The sequence below is a fragment of the Falco peregrinus genome, chromosome 7 (assembly GCF_023634155.1).
Source record: "Falco peregrinus isolate bFalPer1 chromosome 7, bFalPer1.pri, whole genome shotgun sequence".
Lineage (NCBI taxonomy): Eukaryota > Metazoa > Chordata > Aves > Falconiformes > Falconidae > Falco > Falco peregrinus.
Genome location: NC_073727.1, coordinates 62,254,171 through 62,281,426, shown reverse-complemented (window position 1 = coordinate 62,281,426; position 27,256 = coordinate 62,254,171). Strand labels below are relative to the sequence as shown.

The 27,256-nt window shown below is 38.1% G+C and overlaps 1 protein-coding gene across 2 annotated transcripts in view; it reads left to right on the top strand.

Moving 5' to 3' along the window:
* The window catches only part of GREB1 (growth regulating estrogen receptor binding 1), a 108,939-nt gene that overhangs the window by 23,650 nt on the left and 58,033 nt on the right, over positions 1-27,256 (top strand). For both annotated transcript variants that reach the window (XM_027787845.2, XM_005238167.3), the window contains exon 2: positions 18,060-18,216. In XM_027787845.2, coding sequence (XP_027643646.2) covers positions 18,060-18,216 — 157 coding nt within the window. The remainder of the gene's footprint in view (positions 1-18,059; positions 18,217-27,256) is intronic.

The window sequence follows — 27,256 nt, the reverse complement described above, 5'->3', positions numbered from 1 at the left end:
TTCTGCTGTGCATTTACCGCTCTTACCAAAAAGCAGCTCGCATAAGGATCGTTCACAAACAGTCCTACAGATAACGAGGGCAGAGGGAGTCAGCATTTGTATTGTCTGATTTATATCCTGTTTCTTATGTTGGAACTTAATGTTCCAGATGCAAATAAAAGCAAATTTAGCTGCTTACCCACCTTTCCTTGGAGGAAAACATGGATTTGTTTCTTAGTTGCTTGATACTGACATTACTAGAGTCTTTGGATAATTGCCAAAGGAGTAGTATACAAAGGAATCTGTTGTTATCTTGTCTATCTACTTGGGTACCTCAATCCTACTGTGAGCTCGTAATTGCAGTATTTCAGCATTTTTGGATTATTGCGTGTTTGTGTTTATTCCACAGGTAATTCCCCATTATAGAAGGTAAGGTGGGACTTACTGGTAGGATACCTAGGTGATGAGAAATTGATATGGAGACTTCAATGCTGGCTAATGCAGTATAGTAGCAACTAGAACAGTTCTGTATTGACTCTCAGTTCAGCAGAACTGATCTGTACAACTCATAGTGGAGGAACAGACCTGGAGGACTATAGTACAGTATAGCTGTGGTTACAGGGCCTATACTTAACCTGATAGATCATATGAGGTCTAAGTTGGCTTCGCTTGGAGTCACACTAAGAGCCCCTGTACCTCCAGCATAGCTAACATCCAAAGCAGGTAACACTTGTGTGGATGTTTGAGAGTCGCTAATCTTTTGACATTGTGTTTTGTATTGTTTCAGCATTACATTGTTCCAGTATTGTTAATGTTTTTAAATGTGAGTAATTTTCAGTGTGAAAATTTGCAGGGTCTGTTCTGTTTGCTAGTGGAGTGCAATGTGACTGATAACTATGAAAGCTTGGCAAACCAGAGGAACAAGATGCTAGCTGTATAATTAACTAAATGCATTATAGAGGAGAATGTTTTCTTAAATTTCTGTAACACTTAAAGTAATTTGGAGATGATGTTGAATTTTCACTGGAACATACAATATTTTAAGGAATTAAAATAATCAGAAATCCTGGTTAATGTCTGAGATCATTCATAAGACAGTTGAAAAGAATGTCAGGTTTGACCCAAAGCCTGTTGTTTTCACTGGATTTAGATCTCTACCCTTACTGCAGATCAACTAAGAAACTGTAGAGGATAGATTTCTTAAGAATCTTAAGATTCTTTCAGATGATAGAATTCTTAAGAAAAATGCATATAAAACGTATATAAATGTATATAAAATGTATATAAAACGAAAGTGAACTGAACAAATTAAAACTCTAATGATTCCTATTAGCTAAAGTGAGAGGGTCTGACAGAAAGTTGTGCTGCAGTACAACAGTTGTGTGAGTAGTGCTGTGGTACATTTGTTCTGCTTACAAGCAGAGAGTATTCCTCTGTGGTTCATTGAGTATGAAAAAAAACCTTCCACTGGTACACATGGACATGACTCCTTCCCAAGAGTATATAGAGGTTGGGAACATATATAAATGGCAGGTTGGGAAATAGGTACAAAACGTGGCAATGGCAGTGCAAATTGTATATGTATCTTTAATACTTTGCAGTGGAATAGTACCATCACTGTCTCTGAAGTTTGAGATAGGTAGTGGGTTAATGCAAGCGTATCAAAGCACAAGATTTGGTCAATTTGTTTCAGTTCTTATTTGCAGGAGGATGTAATGTGCCTGTTTCCCAGGCATAAGATGGTGCCACACCTTGTCTCCTGACCCAATGTACTGTACAGCATCCTGCATCACATGGCTTGGCATGTGAGGTCTTTCACAATGACAGCAAAGAAGGTTGAGAGTTTTAAGAGCTGTTTTTCTAAGCATTCAAACGGATGTTACTTCAGCCTGGAGGTTTGGAGTTTTTTTGCCAGTACAACAATTACTAGAGATGAAGGAACACTCCTGAGGAAGTATTTTGAACAGTTACAGCCATAAATAGCTATAGAAGTATCAGTCAGTCTGTAGCTTTCAAGTTTTTAAAAATTGTCTTTGAACATTCATATAGGGTTTTTACACAGGTACAGCATGACTGAACAAGTAGTGGGTGCTTTTGTGCAGTGTGTGAATAAAAATGAAATGTAGGTGAGATATGAAAGCAGCAACAGTTTCAGTAACAATTAAGAGTAATGAAAAAACAGTTGTGACACCCTGAAATGTTCTTGTGCACTCAGGAAACGAAGGATTTTTCTGGGCTAGGTTGTACTAGTTGTAAAACAATGTGTCTGATTAATAATGCATTCTATTGAAAACAAATGGGAGGTTTGCTTAAGTATGATTCATCATTGTCTGTTGTAGTAAATAAGTCTGTTGCTTGCCTCAAGGTCAGCATGACCCTGTTTATTTTAATTTTTCAGTCTTGAGCGTCTGTGCAGTTGCTGTTTAAGGAGGAATTAGCAAGAGAGAGCAATTTTTTGGTTTCTTTAGTTTTTGGCAAGTGTGCATTTCCTTTCATTTTTTTTTCCCCTTCCCATTCATTATTAGATCACTTCGTTGTTTTATAAAACTTAATTGACCTTTTATTTAACTCTTTAATATCTTTTGTCAGAGATTTTAAAAACATACTATTGTGGTTAAGGTCCTTGTCAATTCAGTGATATGAAGAGCAAAAGTACTTGTATGATTTAAATACAAAGCAGTATTTAAAAAGATTCTTATGAGCTTTTAATACACTTTCATATGCAAGACAATCCTGTTACAGCTATCCTGTTACTTTATAGAGAGCAATTTCCTACATTTGCATCCTCAGTTTACTTCATATTTGTTAGTCTTTCACAGTAGAAGTCTGTATATTATTTTGGAATTCTCCTCAATGCCTTTTTTAAAGCTCCTGTTTCTTTAATACCTACAAAACCTGAAGAATAGTTTTCTGACATGTTTTTTTTCTGGCAGCATGATTGGAATAGCTCGTAATCTTGAGTATAACTGGTCTCTGCACCTTAGAGAAGTGATATTATCCCAATTCACAGTCAAACAGTGGGAGGACATTGAGGTTACAGAAAATAAGAAAAGAAAAAAACCCAACAACAACAAAAACACAAAAGAAAAAATGCAGGCAAAGGAAGAATTTACGCAGAACATCCCAAACTGAAATCCTGAGAACCCTGATCAGCTCTTGCTACCCAGGAGAACCCAACCTCTTTGGACTGACAACTGTCCAGGGAGATATGGTCCAAGGGCCGTGCTGTGCAGCAGCTCTTGCCCACACTGCTTGGATAGCATTCTTCAGAATGGATGGGCTGTGTCTGCAGTGCTCTGCACATGACTTTTGTGCTTTTGAGGCACAGGTTTTGTGCATGTGTGTTCAGATGACAAAAATACTGTGAATTATGTTTTGCAGCTAGCTAGAATGGACTGTTCGTGGTCTTATGGCACGGCATGTGCTGCTTGCCTGGGAGCATGGAGTGAGAACAGGTGGCTGAGGGCATCAAACCTTTTAGGGAACTGTAGGGTAATGGGAGCAAAGCTGACACAATCTTATCCGTGCTTCCTAGAGAAAGGAGTGCCTTATTTAGCTACCAGCAGAACTACCAGCTGAGTGTGGAATGCCTGGGTAATGTAACGTGGACACAGTGTAGAGAATTGGGTGATCAGGAGCTAGAAGCAAACTGGACGCCATGTCATTTGACAACATAGATGAATCTGTAGACATGCCAATTTTTTACTTTGAGAGTGGAATTTAGTTTGAGATTAAGAATTTGATTCAGATTCTTTTTTACACGCTTCTTTTGACGTTTGATATGTCCTTAGGTATTCTACCTGGCTTGGTCTCCTGGCAGGTCTTACATTGTGTTTGTGGGACCTATGCAGCTGTCTTGGATACCCTGGAGCATATCAAAGACCACTAAACATCTATGTGTAAGCAACTAAATTGAGACCCAAGACACTAAATATAGAGGTCTTCATGTAGACATCTACAGCTGCAACTCCTGGTATTCAATGAAGATGTAGCCAATGTGGTCAATGGAGCCAGGTGAGTGATTCAGCTCATGTTAAACTAAATAAACACTAGCAGCTGGTCAGCTGAATCATGCTCTCAGCTCCATTGATTTTATTGATTATAATGGAAATTTCTGCCTAGGGAACCAGTAGGTACCTGCAGTCTGATTCTGTTGCCTAAATATAGGTGTCTCATTTCATGTGAGGTTTGTTGATTTACCGGAGATGTCCATAAAGAACTGGGAGATATGACAGAGGACCTGCTTCAGACCTCTGCTGCTTTGGAGCAGCAGTTAGAATCCATACAGGATAGCCCAGAACATCTAAAAGTTAGAAGATGTCTGTGGTTAGGTAGCTGAATCACACTCTGTATTTCTAGATGATCTTAAAAGTCTCCTTTTGTACATGACCAAAGTACAAGGCTAAGCATATTTCTTATGGAGGAGACCATCTAGGCTCCACATAAGTACCCTGGAAAACACAACAAGGTAGGTGTTTTTAACCTATATATATATGTAAGATTTTATATGCATTTCAGTATTTCTGCATAAACACAAAAAGCAGGTATGCCTGCAACCATTTCAAAAACATTTTGAGAGGAAAAGTAGTTGTCTCGCAATTAAACCAGTCATTCTGATTGACAGGACCCAATTTTAGTTCTTTCATACACAATCTGCATGCAGAATGCTTCATATACTAAGTTGTTGGGTGTTTTGGAGGGACAGTCTCCATTTGTCCCTGCTAAAGCTGCTGGAGAAATCGGTGATTTGATCACAGATAACCTTTGCTCATCTTCTTGGGGGAAAAAAGCATTACATGTAACCATCATGTCTTAATTTTCCTTTCTGGTTGCACAGTGGACCAATTCTTTCCTTGTTCTTCCTTATAAACAAATGTCCTGATGAAATATTTTCATGATGCTGTTTGTGACTTTTGTCCTTATATCTTAGTCTGTGCTTTGAACTTCTGAAGATCTTATGACCCTGAGGTTATAACCTCAGGTTATATCCCTTGTTTCACTTCTATTCCAGTGTTCTCAAACGTTGGAAAACATGCCATGCAGGTTCCTGCAAAAATAGAAGATTCTTTCTGTAAGTGCCTAGGGTGCAAGGTATATGTTTTATGTACCTTTTGCTGGAATAATTACATCCTGAGCTTTCCCCTAACAACTGTTCTGGCAATTCCTCACTTACATTACTGACTCATTTCACAGAGATTCAGCAACTCATTTCAGCAGGCAGACCCACTCTTTTCTGATGTATGTTGCATCAGCAGCTGCGTACTGACCCACAGGTTCTGTATACAAGATCTCTTATACATAACCTGCATGCTCATCACCCATTCCTGGCATTCCTGCTCTGGGTGCTGATCAAACACAATAGGCCCTTCTGTGCTTGCTTGTCCTCTCTCCTTCTCTAGAACTTCGGCTCCATGCCTATATCCAAAGCACTCGGGATTCTTTTACTTTCTGCATTCCATTAATGAGTATCATATTAATATATTCTTTAACACCTCTCTTAAACTAATATTCTTTAAGAGTGATGTGGTGTTTCCAAGCCCAGAGCAAAGTCAGAGTTAGGCACTGCAGCGTGCTAGACTTCATTCTAGACAGCACCATATGCAGCATCATAGATACATTTTGTTCATGAATGCACTATAGTTATGGAACAAGTATTTTGGCTGGCATCAGTGCAGTTATACCTCTTTAAAATGTGAATTTTCTGGCTTGTGTTATTGTTGACCTGGTAAATTATTAAAAGGGACTTTTCCAACAAACACATGCTTTCACACATGTGCATGTATTTCTTGCAGTGCTTGTTTTCCTTTTGGATTTTTTTATAAACTTTGGCTGTCAATACAGTCTTTTAAGTGTCATCTTGTCAGGTTAATATGTTTTAGTTACACAATTGTACAGTGCTGATAGGAAACCAGGCACTGAGTTCCCTAGCTGAATGATGTTGTATCCTACTTGAAAATAATATGACTGAGGTCTCCCGCAATTGTCTTTTAGAACATTTATAAAACTTCCAATTCACTTCTGTAGTAACAGAAAAACATACCAGTCAATCTCCTAGAGCATTACTAACTACCTTCTGTACAGTTTCTTTTACATTCTGTCATACAGTGCTTGCATCTGAAATTTAAGTATAAAATAGAATAGGCTATTTCAGTTGGAAGAGACCTACAACAATCATCTAATCCAACTGCCTGACCACACCAGGGCCAACAAAAGGTTAAAGCATGTTGTTAAGGGCATTGTCCAAGTGGCTTTTAAATACTGAGCATATAGAGAGTATATATATCTTTTAATTACCGAATAGACAATGAAAGCGTTATATAAATATGAAGATTGTTTCAAGCGAAAACACTAAATCACCTAAGTCTCAATAGGCTTTAAAATTCAATTTTTTTCTGCTTTGTGTTACAGAAGAAGAATCAGAAGGTGTGGAATTAAGATTTTAAAATGTTGTTTAAAGCATTTTCATAGTCTGGAGAAAAAGATCCTGCTTTCACCGCCATCCCTAGCCACATGTTTCTAGTTCTTTCCTTTTGCCATATGTTGGTGGTCATATACTTTCTGCATAACTAGATGAGGGATCTGATCTAGCTGAACATAACCCTACAGGTTACTAGTTTTCAACCATATCAGCTTAGATCTATGGCACTGAACAACGGAGCCGGGCGTGGGGGTAAATATATGATCAAGAGTAAGAGACATTCTTTTTCAGCTGTAATGTGAGCAAAGAACAGCTTGAGCCAGTTATGAAACTGTACCCTGGGACTGATGGGTGAAAACAAAATTTCACAAGCTGTACCAAAAAAATAATCTCTTTTTATTGGTCAGTGTATCCTGCATGCAAAGGTTATACAGAACCTTAATTCAATTGAGAGCCTAGGTAAGTGCTTGATTTTACTGATTTCAGTGATACTTAACTGAGTTTTACATTATGCGTATATCTGAATGTTTCATGACTTGCAGCCATAGGAAAAAGAAAATTCATTTTTCAGAATAATTGTTTTAATCTTCTGAAGTACTGCAACTTGTGACTGAAGGAAACATTTGATAAATATACCTGTACCAGAAATAAACATTCTCTGTACATGTACTGTGGATGTATCCTGAAAAGATGCAGTGTTTGTTTGAACATGATACGATAGCTGTTTCTTTGTATATCCAGCATTATACTGAACACCTCCTCTCAAACAGTGTTTTGATTTCCAATGTTTTTATTCAGAAGATACAGGCATAGTACCAGCACAAAGATAATATTGCTATACATCTAATTTCTGTTCTCCTGTTAATCTTTTCTTGTTAGCAAAACGAAGTACCCACAATATATATTTTATCCTTTCTTTAGTGATTTTTTTAATCTATATAATGCAAAAGGACACCCCCATTTCTTTAAAAAAACCCACCCTCAGTCCTTCCAAAAAAACTGCCACAAAATTGTTGACATTAATAATACTTCAGACTGATAAATTGATATGTGCCTGGCCAGGAGCACCATGACCCAGCACAGCACTTCTGTATTAATAAGACATAAAGTCAGACCATTTATCATTTAGTCTGGCCAGCACACAAATTAGAGAACAGCTTGCCAGGGTATATTGTGGTCTCGTTACTTTGTTTTTGCCAGAGTTGCAGAATAGATAGCTTTGAAACCTTCCTGTGCTCTACTGTGACAGGAGAGTGTTTGTGTCACAGCGACCTGACTGGGTTGTTCGGTTGCGTACAGTGCTGACTCAGGAGCCTTAAGTGTCCTAACCAATTCACCAAGCAGCAGACTCGTCTAAATCAAAAGAAGGAAAACTCCATTAAGATATAATCACTGGCAGTTACCACAGGTGTAAGATGTTCAGCAGTGCAATCAGAATATGAAACTCTGGGAGTACTTTACTGGATGTCACTAAGAAGCACATGCCTTCATTACGGTACAGAATATCTTTTATTACATAGCTAGTATTTCCATGCTGAAAAATACTGTTTAATGAAAACATGAACATATCATAACATGCTCATACTGTCTTATATTGGTTACTGTTAAAATATTGTAATTGAGAGACATTTTACAGCTAATCATGTTTTAAGTATATGCTTTTGCATTTTGTGTACCTCCTGCCTTGTCAGTCATTTTCTGTCTTTGGGGTGAGTGTTTTTCTTTCAGTAAAACTTTGAAATATAAAAAAAAAAAAAAGCAGACAACTTGAATTTTTAAGCCCTTAAAATAGACAGCTTGGATCTCAAACTGCTAAGTTCAGTTTCTTAAATTGATGAAATTTGACTTCTGTAGTGGGTCTTTAACTAAAGATGCTAGTTTAATGCTTTTGAATTGCATATCTGTTTGTGAAAGTTTATTTAATGTATTTTCAACATACAGTCCATGTGCAACTCCTGATTGAGTACACCTTGATGTTGAGTTCTATTTTGCAATGTAATACATCTATCTAGAGAGGTATTTGCTATCCACAGGTGCTGAAGCATATTTTAGACTGCTCCCATTGTATTTCTGTCCACTCTTCGTTCATTAGGTGGAAAATATGATCCATATATAGCATAGTGTGCCCTGTCAGGAAAAATCAGTGAAGATTTCTTTCAAGCAGTGAGGTCCTTCTATGTGGGTGAGGTAAAGCTTCTAAACCTGTGCACTCTGTGTATATCCTTGAAGAACTGCCACAGAAACTGTCTGGCTCTGCCTCTGCTGCTCTGAAAGAGATTGCTTCAAAGCATCTTTAAGCTATACATCCCAATCTTCATGTGTGCATGTGGCTGCCCCACAGACCGCTGCTGCACTGCTTCCAGGAGTGAGCTTAGGGCAGTAGGTTGGGGGTAAGGCAAAATAAAAGTATGGTTTTGAGGATGGCTCAAAAGCTAACCTGTACAATCAGTGTAGGATTACTCTTTGTATATTCATTTTGAATTCTGAAAAGAATCTCAGAAAGAGTGTCTAGCACCAGTAACCAGAAGAAAGAGTTATATACCCCAAGTGCTGATTTCTTAGAATTTTCTTTGGAAAACGTGTTTCAAGATAAACTCTCTCGTTCTGGCTTGCCAGTCTGCTTCCTACTACTTTACTCTAGCATCTCAAGTCCTGCTGTACTCAAAGGTACAGAGCAGATGTGCGAGGCGGTTGCTGGAAATGGAGTTGTATCTCTTTCCTGGGTAATAGTGAGAAAGCCTTTGTGCTTACAGAGCTGGGAAGAGGAATGACCTAGACCTGTACAAGTTAGGGATTATTTTTTACTAATTTTCCAGTCACCACTTTGATCATCGCTTCCTAACATTGATTTGTGGCACCTCCTTCCCTTCCTTTCTCCTCCCTCTACTTGGCTTCTTCCTGCTGCTTAACAAGCTCAATTGGTTTTATGTATGTAATTCTTTTTTTAAGAGAGCTTGAAGGTGGTCTCTAAAAGATTTGCTTTCATCCAAAGCCAGGAGCTGATCAAAGAACACACAAAAGCCAAATGGGAGCCAAGGCAGAGCTGCCTGACCAGCCATAGGGTCAGGGTTCTGTGCTGTGGAAATAGTGAAGCATATCAGCTGAACTGTGCTGGAAGCTGCTGATAAGGGATTTTCTCTCCAGTAACACCTGCAAAGTTTATGAGATCCTGCAGGAAAATCAAAGAAATCTCCATTAGAATACGTTGTTTCCTGCAGAGAGGAATGCAAAAGCATTTACAGGATGAAGTGCCATTGCCTACATGTATTTATTGCTATATCATATATTAGGCTCATTCTGCACTGTTATTACAACACTGGACTATCACTCAGCTCTACATTTACTGTTGTAAAGTGGCTCCTTAGCCCATTTGTCAGGACCTTAAGGAACCACATGTATGATTGTCTATGAAAGAAGGTTCACACTAAATAAAAAAAGCAAGTAAATGAAAATCTGTTATTGTTATGTCTGAAAATGGATTTCCAGTGAAAATTATAATTAAGAAACAAATTAATGATAGATGTTCAGTCAGCTATAAAAAGTCTAATTAAGTTTTCTTCCAAATTCTTTTTGCAGATACAGATTTTTATCAGGCATCTGTCCCAATAGTCATTATGATTTTGTAAAAATATTGAGTAGTAATCCAGTGATTGAGTTTTCACAAAGGACTTTCTACTATGACCAATTTGAACTTTGTCTGATATTTTTTCTTCTATATTAAGATAAGATAAAACAGACTGCTATTTTAAACAAACCATTACTTTAAATGTCTACTTTAAAAGTAGAAAAATTCTGCTCTGGTTTGAGAGTAGGCATAAATGTTTTTAGGGTGAAGGAAGTAAAGTTTTCTATAGTCATAAAGGAAGACCAAACTATGTCTTAAAACCAAAACAGCCTTTCATCCTTAAATAATGAAAGGAATCTGTTTGTAATTGGTGTTTTCTGTTTCCCCAGAAAACTACAATGTAGGCTGTCACAGCTTAGATTCCTTGTCACTAAATTGCCAACATGCATTAGTCTGGATCTCCAAGCATAGCTGTATATTTTAATGGGTTTATGACAAGTTAGATTGCTTTGCATTTAGTCAAGTTTTATTTTTTTGGTGCAAAGTAAAGTTTAATTTTTATGAGAAGTTTAAAAATATGAACTTTTTTTTTCTTGTAGACCTACTGGGAACTTGTTTTTTCTTTTTTTCTGTAGAAAATACTCATTTGCTATTTTTGCTACTGTTCCCTGCATGAATTGTAATGTTTTCTTTGAACAAATGAACACTCTGTCCTCAAAAGTAATGCTTGTTGGTTTACAGTAGAAAAAAATCAGCAAAAATAAGAAAATACTTGCTTTTAGCTGAAGTTCTTTTTCCAGTGGCCAAAATGGATGTGAAATTTCATATTAAGAATGATCCACAAAACAGTGTGATTTATTATCTGCCTGAAGGAAAAAAGAAAGCAACAGCTATTTAATAGTGTTTTTATTGAGGTTGTTTAACATTGATTTGTCCAAGTCTGGTTTCATCCCTTTTGATATGGATCTGTGTGATTTTTTTCCAAGGGCACAGAGGGTAGTTAACAAGTGGGCTTGATTTTTCAGTAGGTGGGGAAAATTGCATATATTTGATTTCATTGCAGCGGGGTCCATATTAATCTCTGGAGCAATCTCCTGAGAATAAAGACATCTCTTGTGTTATTTACTTCTAACGCGAGTGAGAGAACTGATTTCAGTGATTAATAGAAGCAATTTGGCTTGGAATCTAAAGTTGCCAAAAAGCTCCGTGATGTCTTCCCACTTCCCACTCTTCCCAGTGCACTTGAAAGCTTGGCACCTTTCGATCTGCACTCTCGATCCAATGTCCTGTTGCTTGGAAATATGAGTCAGCAGAGCAAATCATCTCACTGTTAATGCAGGAGAAATCCCATGTCTGTAGTTAGCCTGATTTTCAAAATCAAAGGAAGATACCAGATAAAATTTAAAAGGTAATGCAAAAGAAAAAGAAGTGGTGGAGAGGTCTGAGTAGTCTTCTTGCAGTATGTTCTCTCTGTGGAAACAGTAGCGGAATTGTTCTTGGCTGTATAAAGATGGTAGGATTACGTTCTCTGTGATCTGTCATCAACCTTAATCAGAGTCTCTGTGTTTAATCATGAACTACCTTCCAAAGTGGCATTATTAGGAAACCATTAAGTTTAATCTGGTATGATCTGTAGATAACATTTCTAATATAATTCCACAGGAGATATATAGTTCTAAGATCTGGTAACAGAACAGGAGCTGGATTTTTTGGCAAAGGTAACTCTGGTTTAGGTTAAAAGTTTTATGTGGCCTTTAAAATGTAATGGCCAAATGGGGTCTACTGAACTGCCATAACTTTATTCATATGCAAAACAGAGAGCAACCAGAGACTTTTTAACAATGTGGCATCTTTATTGCTGTGGAATAAATTACTTCGCTGAAGAAGTTGATTTTAATCAGCAGATCCATGAGTGACTACTGATTTTAATCTTATTAATCTTATTAGCACTATGGAGTTGAGCTCAGCAGAGGATTGTAATTCCAATTCTCAGCAATTTTTGAAGCTTCAAAATTTCTCTTTCTGGGTAAGACTAACCGCAGAAAATCAAACCTGTTTTGAAGATTTTGATGAAAATCATAGGAAGACTAAAACATTGGTCTGGAAGTGATCTCAAATGAAGAAATTTATTTAAATGTTTCCCACACTCCAGTCTTATATCATAACTATCAGTCTTCTGAGCCCTTTTTCTCTCTCTCTTACTGCCAAGTTGTTCTGGAAGAATATTGTGAGGAAACAAATTTGACTTCCAGAAACTAATATTTTTTGCAGAAACTGGCAATAGTCCACCTATTTACTATGTCTGTAAGTGGCTTTGTACTGACAAATAAAAACTTTGTAAATTACTTCTACAAGGGATAGTTTTGTGGTATGTGAACCACTAGATTGCTTTCTGAAAGAGTAAGCTTTTCTTTGTCTTTGTCGATATGAGCTACAGCTGAATTAGTAAATTAAACAGTTGCGGAAAAATTCATTTGTGCTAGAAATCTATTTTCTGTTGTAATGCCTTGGCATGGCTCTGGTGGTAGTACGAACTCTCTGCAGCAATTCCCAGGCACGCTTCAGAAGTTATGATGGGTCAGTGGTGATTCCCAAAAGGCATTTTGGATGGAGTAACCTTGTTTTGAGGCTCATAGTAAAGACATATGGTATAGTACTATGCTGAGTCTGGTGGGGGGTTAGTATCAGTAACAGTCTCTTTTAGTTATCCTGAATCAAGGATTTTATATAACCTGTGGGACTAGATTTACCACACAGTCTCACTTTTAGACTAGGCACGTGTAAATATAGAAGATTAAAAATAATTTATTCTTCCAAATACAAAGCTAAAGAAAGCACTGTATATAATTACAGATAGCTTAATGGAAATAAGAAGAAAACATGATTACACAATCTTGTGGCTGAACTGAATCCATGAGGAGGATCTTATAGTATGTATCATTACTATTAAAGAGAATCAGCTTTGTGCTGTCTCCAAATTTACTTTTCTGCTTGTACTTACACTTACACGCAAGTCCCTGCCCTAGGTTTTCTTTCTTCTTAATCAGACTGTTGTTTTTGATACTGGTTTCCAAAAATTATTAAAGACTTTACCAAACTTTAGAAATATTGATTGATTTAGGATGTTACTGGATTGATCTAACTCATGTTCAAAGAGCAAAAGGATCACACTAACAGCTTTTCCAGTACTGATCTGTGAACAAATTGTTAACTTGCAGTGAAGAATGCTTTCTCTTCCCAGGCAAATTTTAATGGATAGCCTTTTGGATGCCTAAATCCATAGGTCACCTAAATAAACCCCCTCACTTTATGCAAGTGCTGAACTACCTCTTGCCATAGCAATAAGAGTGTGCTTGGAAACATCTTACTGTTCTCCTCTTAGAAATGATACAATTGAAATTACTGTTAGGCCATTTTAAAAGTATGAAAGCTGTCTGCTTTAACTGGGAAAATGCATCCATTGCTATACTGTTTTGCTGGAAGGATTAGTAAATTAAAGTATTAATGTCCATTATATTTTATAATGCAAAATGTTCACAACTGAATATGAAACTCTTCCTCCTGTAATAATGTGTAAGCTGTATCTAAGACTGAATTTGTTAGTCATTAAATATGTCTTCCTAACTTTCCACTTAGATTCCTAGATCCCTAGAATCCTAGACTATTTTTTCAAGCCTTCTTAACACAGCCCACATATATTCTTTTCTTTATTCAATTTCTGCTGAAGGCAAATATTCTTTATCTGTCTGTTTTAATGGGAGTTGTAAAAAGCTCTGGGTTAATTTCTATGCTCTGAAGTCCATAGCTTTCCTTAGGATACCCAGTCACTCCTAGGTAGAGGATAAATCTTGTCCAGAATTGCTGTGCTAGATCTTCGGTCTTCAAAAAATCTTAATACTCCTCACTGATCTTTATCACAGACAACTGCAACTAAAAAGTCACTAGTGTGTTACCATCTTTGTTCCACTGTGCAGAAGATCTCCCTCCTAAGTGATGGGACTGCATGTCCTCCTGCCGCTGGCAATGGCTCTGTGTTATCGTGACTGGTCACCGTAATGACTCTTGTGGTAGTACTGCCCTCCTGGCTGGGAGGGAACTCTTTTTCTAAATCACAGCAGCTGGAGTACAGCATCATAGCAGAATAGTGCAGGTTTTCTTCAAAACCTAACTAGGTCAGCTGCAGTTGAACTTGAATTTGCCTCTATATGTGGCAGACATTAACCCTTAAGAAGTTCCCTGGTGTTCCTAGTCATGCAATCCCTGTTTACTACGGGAATCCTGACAGTCCCTTGTTTGGAATTTGAGGACTGTTCTCTTTAGTGCCTAACACATTCCTACTCTCATTTTCAGATGTCTGGACTTGGCATCTTTCTTTGGCAGCATTATCCATGGATTTCTTCTGTATCTGCGATTGTTTCTTAGGCTCCCAAGTTCCTCAGAGTGGTTTTCCTCTTTTTATCATGGTTTTAAGCAGCTCTTCCCAGTCCAGGTCTTCCCCTTTTTTCTCCCCTTTGTATTGGCAAATATTTTTCTCTGCATGTTTTACATGAAAACTGACAGTGTGATGGGGAGGTGCCCTCTGATTTATCAGTAGTTGGGATCAAGGGCTATCCTTCTGTGTCACTGACATCTTGTCACTGTCTGTGTTCATGGCTTGGAATTTCAGAAGCGTTTGAAAATTTAGCCTGTGCCACCCACTTGTATCCAAGAGAGACATAAATCTAGGCTGGGAACGCTGAGTTCATTGAAGCAGGAAAATAGGACTCAAAGCCTTTGCTTCCTGGTGCCACAGTCAGCAATTGACAATTCAGGTACCACAGTCTGAGCAGCTTTAAAGAAAAGAGGGGATGACACCATCACAGAGTTAGTGGGGAAACAGCTTCCTGCTTGCTTCATAAAAGTAATTTCTCAAACTGAGATTGTCATTCAGACTCCCAGTGACTAAGGCTGATGCTGGCAAAAAAGCTCCTGGAATGCCCATTTTCTGGTTCCAGTGGTGTCTTTGATAATGAAAAATGGCTATAAAACACTGATCACATTTTCCAAAGTATGTTCCTGGATTTATGATTGTGTTTGGCACTGTGATTGTAAGTTCCTACAGGTACACAAGAGCTTACCAGATGTATAGAAAGGATTTTTTTCTTTCATTTTACAAACCCATTCACATAATTAAATTAGCACCCCAATGGATAAACAAATATGCTTATATTGTAAAGGATTCCAGGACCTGCCCCTTGCATATAAAATAACTTAATTTTAACTGATTCTTTATCCGTGACATCACACTGGTAAGATTCTGGTTTCTGCCATCCTCAGGGTTAAATACAGGATTTCTGTTTTGTCCACTAGTGGGTTGTATGAATCCTGAGCAAGTATGTTAAATCCTGGTAAATGGTGTATCTATTTCTGTTCCTAATAAACTGTACAGAATAATAGCTGACTGTGTCTGGAGTGGAGTTTATAAACAGAAATATTACCGTGTTTTCTCATTCATCACACTTAGATCAAGATAGTGATCAGTAAAGCAAGTAAGCTTTCATTGTATAAAGCAGTCTGCATGCCTGTTTGATAATGCTTTTGAGTTGTCTCAGAATTGTTTTTTCTCGATCTGGATTAAAAACTTCCTCTTTTTCATGTGCTTTAATGAATCTTTCAAAGAAATAAGTAAGTTTGAAAAGCAGGTAGACCAGTCTGCTTTGCATGGTCATATCGAGAACAGGTAGAATCTGGCCCTTTGTAAAACAAGCTTCTGCCACTGCAGTCAAACTTTTGGATAGTCCCTTTGTGCTGTATCAGTGATTTTTTTCTAAAGTGCAAAAAGTCTTTTGGATTTTGCATTAATTTTTCAGGTTTTGGCACTCTAAATAAAGCAGTTTATGTAAAAAAGTGTGTGGAGTGGTTGATAGCTGAATGCTGTTTCCAGTCCTGAAGGTGTAATTTCAAATGTTAACATGTTGAGAGCATGTTCGTGCATTTTTATTTCTCTTTAGTCTAGACTTTCAAGACTGTGAAGAACAGTCACATAGAACCATATTGTACCTGGCCCTGAAAGTGTAGAGATAGGTCCCTGAGCCTGCAGATGCCTCCAACCTAAGAAGAGAAAAAAAGAGTTCATAATATGGGAAGGAATTTAAAAGGATGAAGAATTAAATAGGTATGTCAGGTATCTTGATAATTATTTGTCTGTGTTATATTAAACATAAAACATCAGTGTAACACAGACAAATAATTATCAAGATACCTGATTGTCATAATTGTTGAAAGACGGATTAGAAATATAACTAAACATCTTCTAGTGCTTTCGTGTAGAAACAACATTCAGTATAATTAATTTCAGAGCTTGACCTTGGGTTTCCTGCGTACACCTCTGATAAAGCTTTTTAAGGACAATACTGATGTCAGGTTTCCGTCATTGTCTTCAGCTGTGTTTGGTGTGGGTGAAGCAGGTACTTAAGTCAAGAGGAGCCAGAGGCTTCCTATCAGTGCGGAGATGGAACTGTAATCTGCTTTTTGTGTCAGAAGATGCATCCTTGCTTCCATATTAGTACTCAACATCGCTAACAGGCTTTGCAGCTTCCTGTTTACCCTTCACCAAATGGATACATCAGTACTGCTTGCTGCAGTTTTTCTGTTTAATTTTGTGTATATACACAAATATTTCATCAGTTGTGCCTGCTTTTAATCTAGATCATTGTTGTGATTCATCAACATTGCTCTCACACCAGAGCCAAAACACAGCACTGTACCAGCTACTAAGAAGAAAATTAACTCTATCCCAGCTGAAACCAGGACAATCGTGTTCTTAAATGCTGCCTGCATGGTTTTGTAATTCTTACTGTACTTCTATTAGTACAAGTTATATAATACCAACATGCTGTATTATATAGTACTAACTATACTATATACGTAGTATTAACATGATACAAAAAGTATACAAAAATATGATTATATATGTAAAAAATGCTTTACAAAGTCATAAAAAGATATCCATCTTTGTACATTGTTACATTGTTTGTACATTGCTCCTTTCAAAGCCCTTTTTTCCTCAAGAGCAGTATGTGGTTTCACAGTAGTTTTTCTTTTGCTTGACTGATTCCTACAGGATGCTTCCCAACTGGCTCATTTCCCAAGCAGTATCCAGTGCTGAGGAGGGGCTGTTCAGTGTTTGGGAATTACTGCCACAAACAGGAAGCATTTCATGCTTTCTATTCACAGTTACTTGAGGAGGGAAAGGACATGGGGCCCAGGGCAAGAGCTACTTTGTGATAGGAAAAGAAAGCTGACATGGCTTTTGGTTCTACCAGTTCATTGTATTCACTATGGAAAGCAGGCAGTAGTTAAGTACGTGGGATATTCAGCTGGAATAGACTGACTCCTCAATGGCAGAATGAGTAAATTACGCAGTTTCACTAAACTGAAGTCCTAATAATTAAATGCAAAATTAAATAGATAATTGATAATGTCTCATTCTAGAATGAAAAAAAAAAAAAAACCCCAAACATGTTTGCAGGGAAAAATACTGCTTAAGGAGAGAAGGAAAAGCCATTATATTTCATATCTGAGTTATAGTCTGGTTACATTGTTTATGAGACAGCACCTTTAAAAGATATGTTGAACTGCTTTAGCCATGAGTTTTCAGCTATTGTGGGCCATGCAGAGATAAACACACTAAACTGTGCTATTCCCCAGTTCTTTTAACATTTATTCTGTTCCAGTCATGTAAAACAAAGGCTGTTTAACAGATGAGATTGTTGACTCTTGAAAATGCATCTCGTCAATTGCTATATATAAACCAAGGAATTACTCTCATCAGATTTCTAGCCACATCTTCAAGAAGGTGTCAAAGCTTGCTGCCCTTCTGCTGAATTACAGAAAGCTGTTACTTTTAGATAACTTCCTGTAATTTACCAGCAGGATCTGCCCAGTGACTGCTGGAGTCAATGTTCTTTTCCTTTGCCTTTCTTTGTGGACAATGAAGCTTCTTTCTTTCGTGAGAAATGTTGTAGTCTGACAACATGCAGGGATTGAGTTCTGACTGCTAAAATTGAATATTTTTTTCTTTCTTCTTTTTCTTTTTTTTTTTTTTTTTTTGAGAAGATGGGAAATTCTTACGCTGGTCAGCTCAAGACAACACGGTTTGAAGAAGTATTGCATAATTCTATTGAGGCCTCTCTCCGCTCAAACAACTTAGTTCCCAGACCAATCTTTTCTCAGTTGTATTTGGAAGCTGAACAGCAACTGTCATCATTGGAAGGTAGGAAATGGTGGAATGTATATTTCTGCTCAAAGACAATTCTGCTGTTTGCTTTCCTAAGGCTCAGCACACACATTTCAAATCAGAATGCAGAAAAAGTATTTAAAGTTTTTGTTTGCATTTTTTGTGATCTACAAAGATACATACATATGTATGTATTAGAACTAGATTAAAATACAAACTGCATTGTCTTTTACTTCGGCAAAATTAAGCCACTTGCTTGCTCAGCTTTATTTCTACAGTTTATAAATTTGTTGTTTATCAATATACATAAATTGAAGTACTAGGAATTGTTCCATTACATGTGTGGAGGAATCTTTGGAGATTTGGAACATAAATCTGTTATCTTATAATTTACCATAAACCGCTGGAAGTTATACAGCAAATGGTGGTAGACACATGACAGATTTATAAAAAATATATGCTAAGACTGATTTTAACTTTGGGCATAATATTTTTAGTTACTCTGTGGTTACAAAGGTAAAAATTTAGGATGTGTTCTCTTGTAAACCCTGCACTAGTTGTTGTTTAACACATGGGATTTCTCACTGAATTTTTGTGTGTGTTTAGAAAAGCCTGCTTTCTGAGTTTCATTTACTCAGTCTTTTTGTTTGTTTTTTTCTTGGAAGTAGTATAGTTTGTCTAAACTATATAGATCTGATAAGCTCATGATACAATTTGGTATTTTGGTGTGCTGTTTTGTGCAGTAGTCTCATGGTTTTCAGTGAGTTTACCAATATGTGAAGAATGCCACCATTAATTCCCCTGCCATTGCTAAAGATGGCTTAGATATATATGTAATGGAAAATGCATAATGGTTAACATTCCATAGTAACAGAAAAAAAAATAAATTCAGCCCAAGATATAGTAGTAGATAAAAATATTTTGCACATATTGAACTTTTTACTATTACCTCACGATAAGAGCTGAGAAAACCTTTCTGGAAAAAGTAAATCTGGTGACAGCTCACAAATAATTAGTAATTTCTTCTTTTTTTTTTTTTTTTTTTTTTTTTTTTTTGGCTTATATAGGCCATAATACTGAATATGCATTCATTGTTTAAATATAAATGCTGCTTATTCCCAGCACAAGGTGGTCCTTCTCTCAAACCTTTATATGAGGATTTAATAAACTTTCCCGTGGAAACCAACTGTGATGTCACAAAATGGATTATGACATCAGTTGGGAAAGATGCTACAGGAGCAGATGCACTGTTCAGGAACAAAAGTGCAATTTCACACTTGCGTAACTTCTTTCTTTCAAGGCTTTCAAAGAACTTTCCAAACCTTGAGGGGCTGATTCTGTTTTCTTTGCAGTTAATGGAAACAGAATTGAACTGTAATTAATTAAAAGTCTTACAACAGCCTGGCAGAGAACATTCCTTTCATGAAAGTTTCAGACAAGAGGAATTCTGAAGGGACTCTGAAGATTTTCCTAGGTTATTCTTCATGTGGGTGTTGTGAAAGAGTGGTTTAGGGTCACTCAAATAATCACTGTCAAAAGTATTAGCAAAAGTGCTTGTAATATGAATTTATAAAAGTGCGCCTTAACAAAGTTTGATGGCAAGGTTCACTCTATTAGTTATGACATGGATGAAATATACAGAGGAAAACTGAGATAGATTCAAGCTAGAATGATTTAAAAAATGATCTTCATATGATGTTGTACACACACAAATTCACCACAGAGAGAATTTTTACACAGCTTTTGATCTAGCAGCAGTCTAAGACTTATTCACAGTTTAAGGTGGACCTTTTAATGTGGATCACAAGATTCTAGCAGCACTTACTCATTGGCTAATTTAGTATTCTCAAAGTGAATCCATAGGATTTACTACAATCAGAGCAGTAACTTAATTATAGAGAGCATATCTAAATCAGTTCACACACACATGCACACGGACACAAAGGAGCAAATGTGCAAAGATATATATGCATATAAATATACAAAGGTATACCTGTTAAACTTTCCCCTTGAGTTCAGTGAAATACATCAAATGCCTTGGCATTTCTCAATGGGTGAACAGCTGATCCTCAAGCATTGGGGGGTTCAGCCCAGGCCCCGTCATCAGCTTTAGGTGAGAGTCCTCCAGACTTTGCCAACAGGAGAGTCTGCGAGCTCCAAGAGCCACCCCCCCAAGAGGGAGATGCTGGCTGCAGCCGGCTGCGGTCCAGGAAGGCTCAAAGGGCCTCACTTAGGACCCCTGTTTATCGGGTTGCAAGATGATTGGCTTCAGTCAGTGGTAAGTTTCTATCTTGGCTGTGGACCGAGTCAGTAATTACTGGAATTTTCAAAATTTTCAAATTTTCAAAATTCTGGTAACAGTGGTACTGTACCACTCGGGCTACGATTCAAGCCTGGAATGTTCCAAGGCTGTCAGGGGATGCCTGGTTATTCCCACTCTTGTTCCCTGCCTTGGCCAGGCAACAGGAGTTCCTGGTGTGGTGAGTGCTTCTCCCATCTGAGCCGTGCAAGGCTTTCTGGTACAGCCAAGGGACACTTAACCACCCAACTTATTACACCAAGGCTAAGGCCTAACCAGTGTTCCTGAGACTGTAGAGTGACCTGGTGGGAGGTGAGGGTGGGAAACGCACCACCAAAATCCACCCCGTGACTAAAGTCTATCGATATCTCTCACAGAACAGCAGTGTGGTCACCTCTTGCCTCTGTGCCTATAAATAGATCAATGCCATATTCCAATTGTAATTTGAGGAAAGTTTTGGTTGGTCTACTTATTTGTTAGGATTTTGTTAAATGTGATTAAGCAATGTTAGGTATGTGAGGTTTTTTGCAATAGTACCACCCATCTAGCTATCCTCCATTCTCTTAACATACAGAACAATGTTCAACAATAAACAATACAACAGAAATTAGTAAAATTATGATGGGATGCAGCATTTGATTCAAAAGCTCCTGTTGCTATCAGTGACCATCCGAACAAGGTGCCCCACCAGTGGTGTTCTCTGTCCTTCTTCACTCTTTCCAGGACATAGTGTATCTCCTCTGCATCATGGTGAATGGTAATTTGGGGTTTTTTGTTCCAGACAACTTTGTTTCAGCAATTGACACAGGTCATCATGTTGTAGTAGTTTCTTCACCAATCTAAGATTCATTCCAATGGGGGTAGGCAATGAATCTTGATATGAAATGTAGTTCAACTGTAACAATTGGTGGGTTGTTACAGGGGCTGAGTAATTAGTCACAGCCCATAATTTTGGTAAAATGACAAATACAGATATTTGAGTGATTATATGTCTCCACAGTGGCGTTGTCTATAAATACAAAATCACAAAGGGTTCTTATACAAACACATCCATTTCCAACATATACAAGTACAGTTTCAGGGGTTTCATCAGGTTTTATTTCAAAGCGACAAACGTTTTGTTCAGTGTCAAGACAAATGTCTTAGGCCTTAATGGTATTACTGTCGCCAAAAAATCCCTATTGTCCCTGTACAGCATATGCATCAATATTAGTGGTTTGCCATTTTTTTCCATTTTGTTGGGCCCATACTCTATATTCTATCAGATAGAGTACCATTCTATCTGTGGTGATTGAATCCCAGGGCAACGATTGGGTATATGGTGTATACCAAAGCGTTGGGTCTTGTCAAAATGAAAACTGTGGTTTACTGTTGGTGGGCTTATAAGTGACATTAACTAGATGCCACCAAGATTGGAAGGCCCTTTCAAATTTGGTTGCATTATCCCAGATTACCTTTTGATTCTCAGTGGCCAAGGTGCCCTTGTTACCTTCCCTTATAATTGCTGCCACAGTAGATTGTATCTTCAGCTGAGCCTGGATGCAGCTAAGAGCTAGAGAAATATTATTTTGGGTAATGCCAAGTACTTCTGTAATTAGTTGGTGGTCTTTTTCATTAATTCTCTCCCACTCAGGCATCATATCAGCTAAAAGCCATTGACTAGTTCCTAGTGCCATTAAAGAAGATTGTAACAGGTTCTCTAGTTTATGTACATCACTTGTTGCCAAGGTTATTTTGTTTGTTAAAATTCTGGCATCTGTGCTGTTTAATACTCTTAGCCCTGTTCCCATGATAAAGTCACATCTCTCCTCGATCATTTTGGAGAGGTGAGGGTTTGTCCATGCAACCACACTAGCCACCCTGTATAAGATGTGTTCAGGAGTGGTGAGCAGGGGGGTTTAATTGCAGAGATATCAACCTGTATTGAGAGTTCCACTCATTTTAGGGACCATGATGGGTTAAATAATGCTGCTGTTCTATGTTTTTAATCATGTAGACACCAGTCTTATAAATATGAGGAGACAGTTTGATAGGAGGTTGAGTTGGTGAATATGTTTGTTCAATATCAATCTTGAATTGAAAACCTAAGCTGGAACAAGAGTTGGAGTCTATTCAAAGGCAGACAGTGGATCATAGAATTATAGAATCATAGAGTTATTTAAGTTGGAAAAGACCTTTGAGATCATGAAGTCAGTTGGAATATAGTAAAGGTATACCAGCATTCACATTTAAAAGCACAGGTACGTATCTTGTGTGTTTCTCCAGCGTAGTTTACAATGTGTAAGGTTGCTGTCATACACTTAGTGTGATTTTTAATTCAACATCCTACCAAAATGGTGTCTTGTTTGGTTCCCTTTAAAGATGGAATTTGCTGATTTTGTTCTGGTATCTTTTAGCAAGATTTTTTACTGTTTCTTGATTTAGAAAAATCAGTATAGTATATTTTTATGTTGGTGGGGGTTTCGTGGGTGAGTCCATTGATTGCCTGGAACCCTATTTTTATTTCTTCACCTGGTGTAGCTTGAAGTGAATTTTTTGAATTTTGAATTCATTTGATGAATGTTATTATTGTGAAATAGAATAATTCTTTTTCTGTGCAGTGTCTCCCATCTCCATTCATCCTTTAGTTATGCCTAATTTCCATGTATAACCAAAGTAGCAGGCTTCAAGTCTGCCTTATCTTTTGGTGAGATCCCAACACTTCCAGTAAGTATAATTTAGTAATTTAGTAGCGCATGGTCCAAAGAACTTTGTGTCTGAACTGGAAGGATTATACTTGTCTCAGTTAAAAGGAAAAATGAGACTGGGCTGGGAATATGCTGCTGCTGTTGTTGCCATCAATACAGATTAATTTTCTCCTGTAAGACAAAAGAAAGAAAAGGTTTTGGTGGGGAAGGCCAAAAAGGTTACCCTGTTTATGATGCAGGATAAATCCGTCTATGTTTTGCTCCACTGCTATCAGTAGCTTCCCAAGCAAGTGGCCCACAAGGTTTCACTGGAGTCATAGGCACAGTTCCAATTTGTGGTAAATTTGCCATAATAGGTTGTTCTAGCTGTAATGTTATTGGACATTTTCTTTCATCAGAAGGTGGAGTGTTACGTTCAGTTTTTGCAAAGAATGCTTGGCTGGCAGGGCTTTCAGTGGGCCCATACCAATGATTCAGTTGGTGACGTTCTTTGGAAAGATGAGTATCCTACTGGGCTTCGTATGGCTTAAGGCTCTTTTTCAATAAGCCATTAGATCTTTCTGCCTTTCCATTTGATTGAGGCTAGTATGGGGTGTGGAATACCCATTGAATTTCTTCTTGTTTTGCCCATTCTTGCACCTTCTTGCATGAGATGTGTGAGCCATTATCACTTCGGGTGGTATCAGGAGTAGGTAGACTTGAGAACAAAGATGGTAACCCCCATACAGTATTTTGTCTGTTGGCTTTTTGGCATTTAGTTGCCATGAGGAGTCGAGATACTACTTCTACATCTGTTATACCCAGCGGGTGGTTTTAGAGTGCTGATATAATTGATTTGCCAGGTAGACCATAAGGTTATACCCTCGCTGATATACAAAGGTGGTGCTTTAACAGGGTCATCTGTTTGTAATCTTAATTTATACTGAGGACGTTATGTAAGAATAATTTCACAAGTTTTCCTGTTTAGGGGCCAACCCTTCCTCTGTGCAGCAAAATGAAGTGCTTCTTTACCTGTGTGGCCTAATTTTTGAGGTAGCCATTCTCCTTGTCAGTGCCACTCAGGATTTAAGGAGTTCCCTGTTTTTATCTTCCTAATTTTATTCAATTCATCCACCTTTTGATTCCAGTTTGTGGCTGGCTTATTGCCCGTGGCACAAGCTTTTACTCATCCCATCTTGAATGGTGTTTTTCTGGCTATATTTAATAATAATTGCCAATTTTGAGTACTCCAGACTGGGGATTGGTTTACTTCGCAGTTCAGGGATTCCCATTGACAGAGCCATTGTGTGGCACTGGTCCATACGGCTTAGGAGTCTACTTACATAATTTTTTCTCTATTCTGTGCTGCTAAGCAGCTGCCCTTACTTCTCCTACTTGTGCACTACCTTCACCTTCTGTTATTTGTTTGCCAGCATTGATGTTTAATGCAGCAACCTTCTATTGTCATTTACCTTTTATCTTTTTTGTTGAGGCATCAGTAAACCAAATGTCTTCTGTTGGTGTTCCTTTGGTGAGAGAAGGTGCATTTAAAATTGGTGAGGGTTTAAAAGGTTGTTGTAATGCTAATGGATCTGCATTTATAGGCATCTGTAATTTGGAAACTTTAGTATCTCCTTCAGTTAATTTCACTTCCTCTGCAATTCCTGTCAAATAAACATACCATTTTCTGACTGTAGCTTTTTGTGCAACTCCTTCTGGGGAAGCAGTTCCCTTTAGGGTTGCTTCTAACAATTAAATGGTCTTCTGGTTTGCACAGGCTGTTCCTGGTGTATTTTTCCAACTTGTTTCACTGCTTGGACTAGAGTCGAAAGTTCCTTCTCCCACTTAAGGGTATCTCTGTTCTGTCTCTTTAAATGCAGTTGAGCTGAGCAATAAAGGTCTCTTTGGTCCTTTAGGGCCATTTTGGAACAGATTACAATCAGTACCATGTTCGTCAAGACCCCGTTCTACTATAACAGGGTCTTGGGGGTGTACTAGTCCCAGTGATAAGTTTTTAATTCCTGTACTACAGTATTTGACTACCTCTTCATGTTCTGGGTTCCACTTCCATGGTTTTTCTTTTTAAAAAAGTGAATACAGTGAACCAGCAATGGTAGAAAATGTGGACACATGTTTTCTCCAATATCCTAAGGTTCCCATAAGCTGTTGTAATTTCTTTCCTTGATTAGGGCATGTGTAGCTGTTCTGGTTTTCTTAGGGTGTCCTATGGAATTGCTGCCCTACCCACCAAGTACCTAAAATTTTTACTTCTCTACTGACTTTTCTCAGGTGGGATTTCAATTTCTGCTTTATGTTGTGCTTGCCATACTGCTGTTGCAGCTTCCCCTACCTTTTCAGGGGAATCTCCTCCAATTAGAATATCATTTATATATAGGTACAGTTTCACATCTTGAGGAAGTGGGACTGTCTGTAAAAGTTCAGCAAGCGCAGCATGAGCAATTGTGGGTGTTTATATCCTTGTGGGAGTCTGTTAAAGATATATTGTATACCTTCCCGAGTAAAAGCAAATTCCTTTTTTTCCTCCTCTTGTAAGAGGACCATAAAGAACATGTTTTTTACGTTTAGTGCTGCCATCCATGGGTGTATGACTGCTTGTAGTGTGGCTGTTAGGTTTGCAGTATTGAGTACTGCAGCTGTTAGTGGGTCTGTGTGGGCACTTAAGTGCTGGTAATCAATTGTTAGTCACCACCTCCCATCCCGTTTTCAGACTGGCCAAACCAATGAATTATATGGGGAGTGGGTTCTGGGAATGATTTGTTGTTTTGCCAAATCAGCTATGCCTTCAGAAATTCTCTTTTATGCTGCAGCAGAAATTGGGTGTCGTGGTACTGTAGTGTTCTTTGATTCAGGGAGTACAGGTGCTGTGCAGAGTACACGCACTGTAGTCTCCTGACATCTATCAGAATTAGGGTCACGAGGACCATGAGCTGCTGTCCAGCAGGTGCCAGGTTCTGCCATTCAAAACATTGAAACCCAAAATATTTTTATTGTGATCTTTAACTGCAAAACAAGTAAATGATATGGACTTCTCGCCCAGGAGCTATAGATTAACTTTTGTGGTTTGGCAAATAACACTTGCTCTGTTACACCAGTGATTTTAACTCTGTGCTGTCCGTGTCACACACCCAGCTTTCTTGGCATCCTGCTGGGTTAATATTGAAATTTGTGTGCCCATATCTATTACAAATTTCACCAGTTGTTGTTGAGGACCAACTGGAATGAGAATATATCGGCTATTATTATCCATTGACAGATTTCCACTTGCTGGACAGACAGGCCCAGTTGTCATCCAGGCGCTATTCCATTTGTTTTTTGATCTTGAATTTTAGAGAAGGAAGGGTTTATCGTCCCCTCTCTGCGTTGGTGATGGTGTCTCAGTGTTTGGCGTGTTTTCCCTCCAATTGCTGTTACTGTGTCTCTGAAACACATTAATTAGATCCTGGATAATGCCAGCAGGTTTTCTTTGAATTCTTGGAATGCCTAATGCCAATGCTTGATTATAGAGCTCTCTCCACCTCTGAGTCCTGGGCTGGCGATCAATGGTTCCTGGTTCCTGGGCACTATTTTCAGGTGATCATATAATTTGTCTGACGTTACGATCTGTATTTTTTGTGTCAATAGATAAGATCACCCCATCCCATTTCTCCCCCATGATTTATAATGTCATGCCTTAATGTTCCCCACGTAGGAAGATTTCTGCACAACAGGGCTTCTTTCTGGTGGTCAGCAATGTTCCTTATGACCAGTGGGGTACTGAAGTATGTGTTTCTCCTAATTTCATCTCATTTTGCAATGAGATAATATTTGAGTACAGCAGGGGCTCCCTTAATTAATGGCTTGAGCATGTAATGATCTGTACAACTGCTGAAACGAGAACATTAAGAGAGCTGTGTCATGCGTGGCCTTGATACAGGCAGCTTTTGCAATAGCTGTGGAGAGCTCGCTCAAGTATCTAATGGGTATTAACAGAGGCTCTCCTTTCTCTAGTATATCTATTCTGCTAGCCCAGTATGCCTACGTATTATCAAGTGGGGATCATTTGGGGCCAGAATTGAAAAAGACATCAGGACCCCAAAATCCATCGACTTCA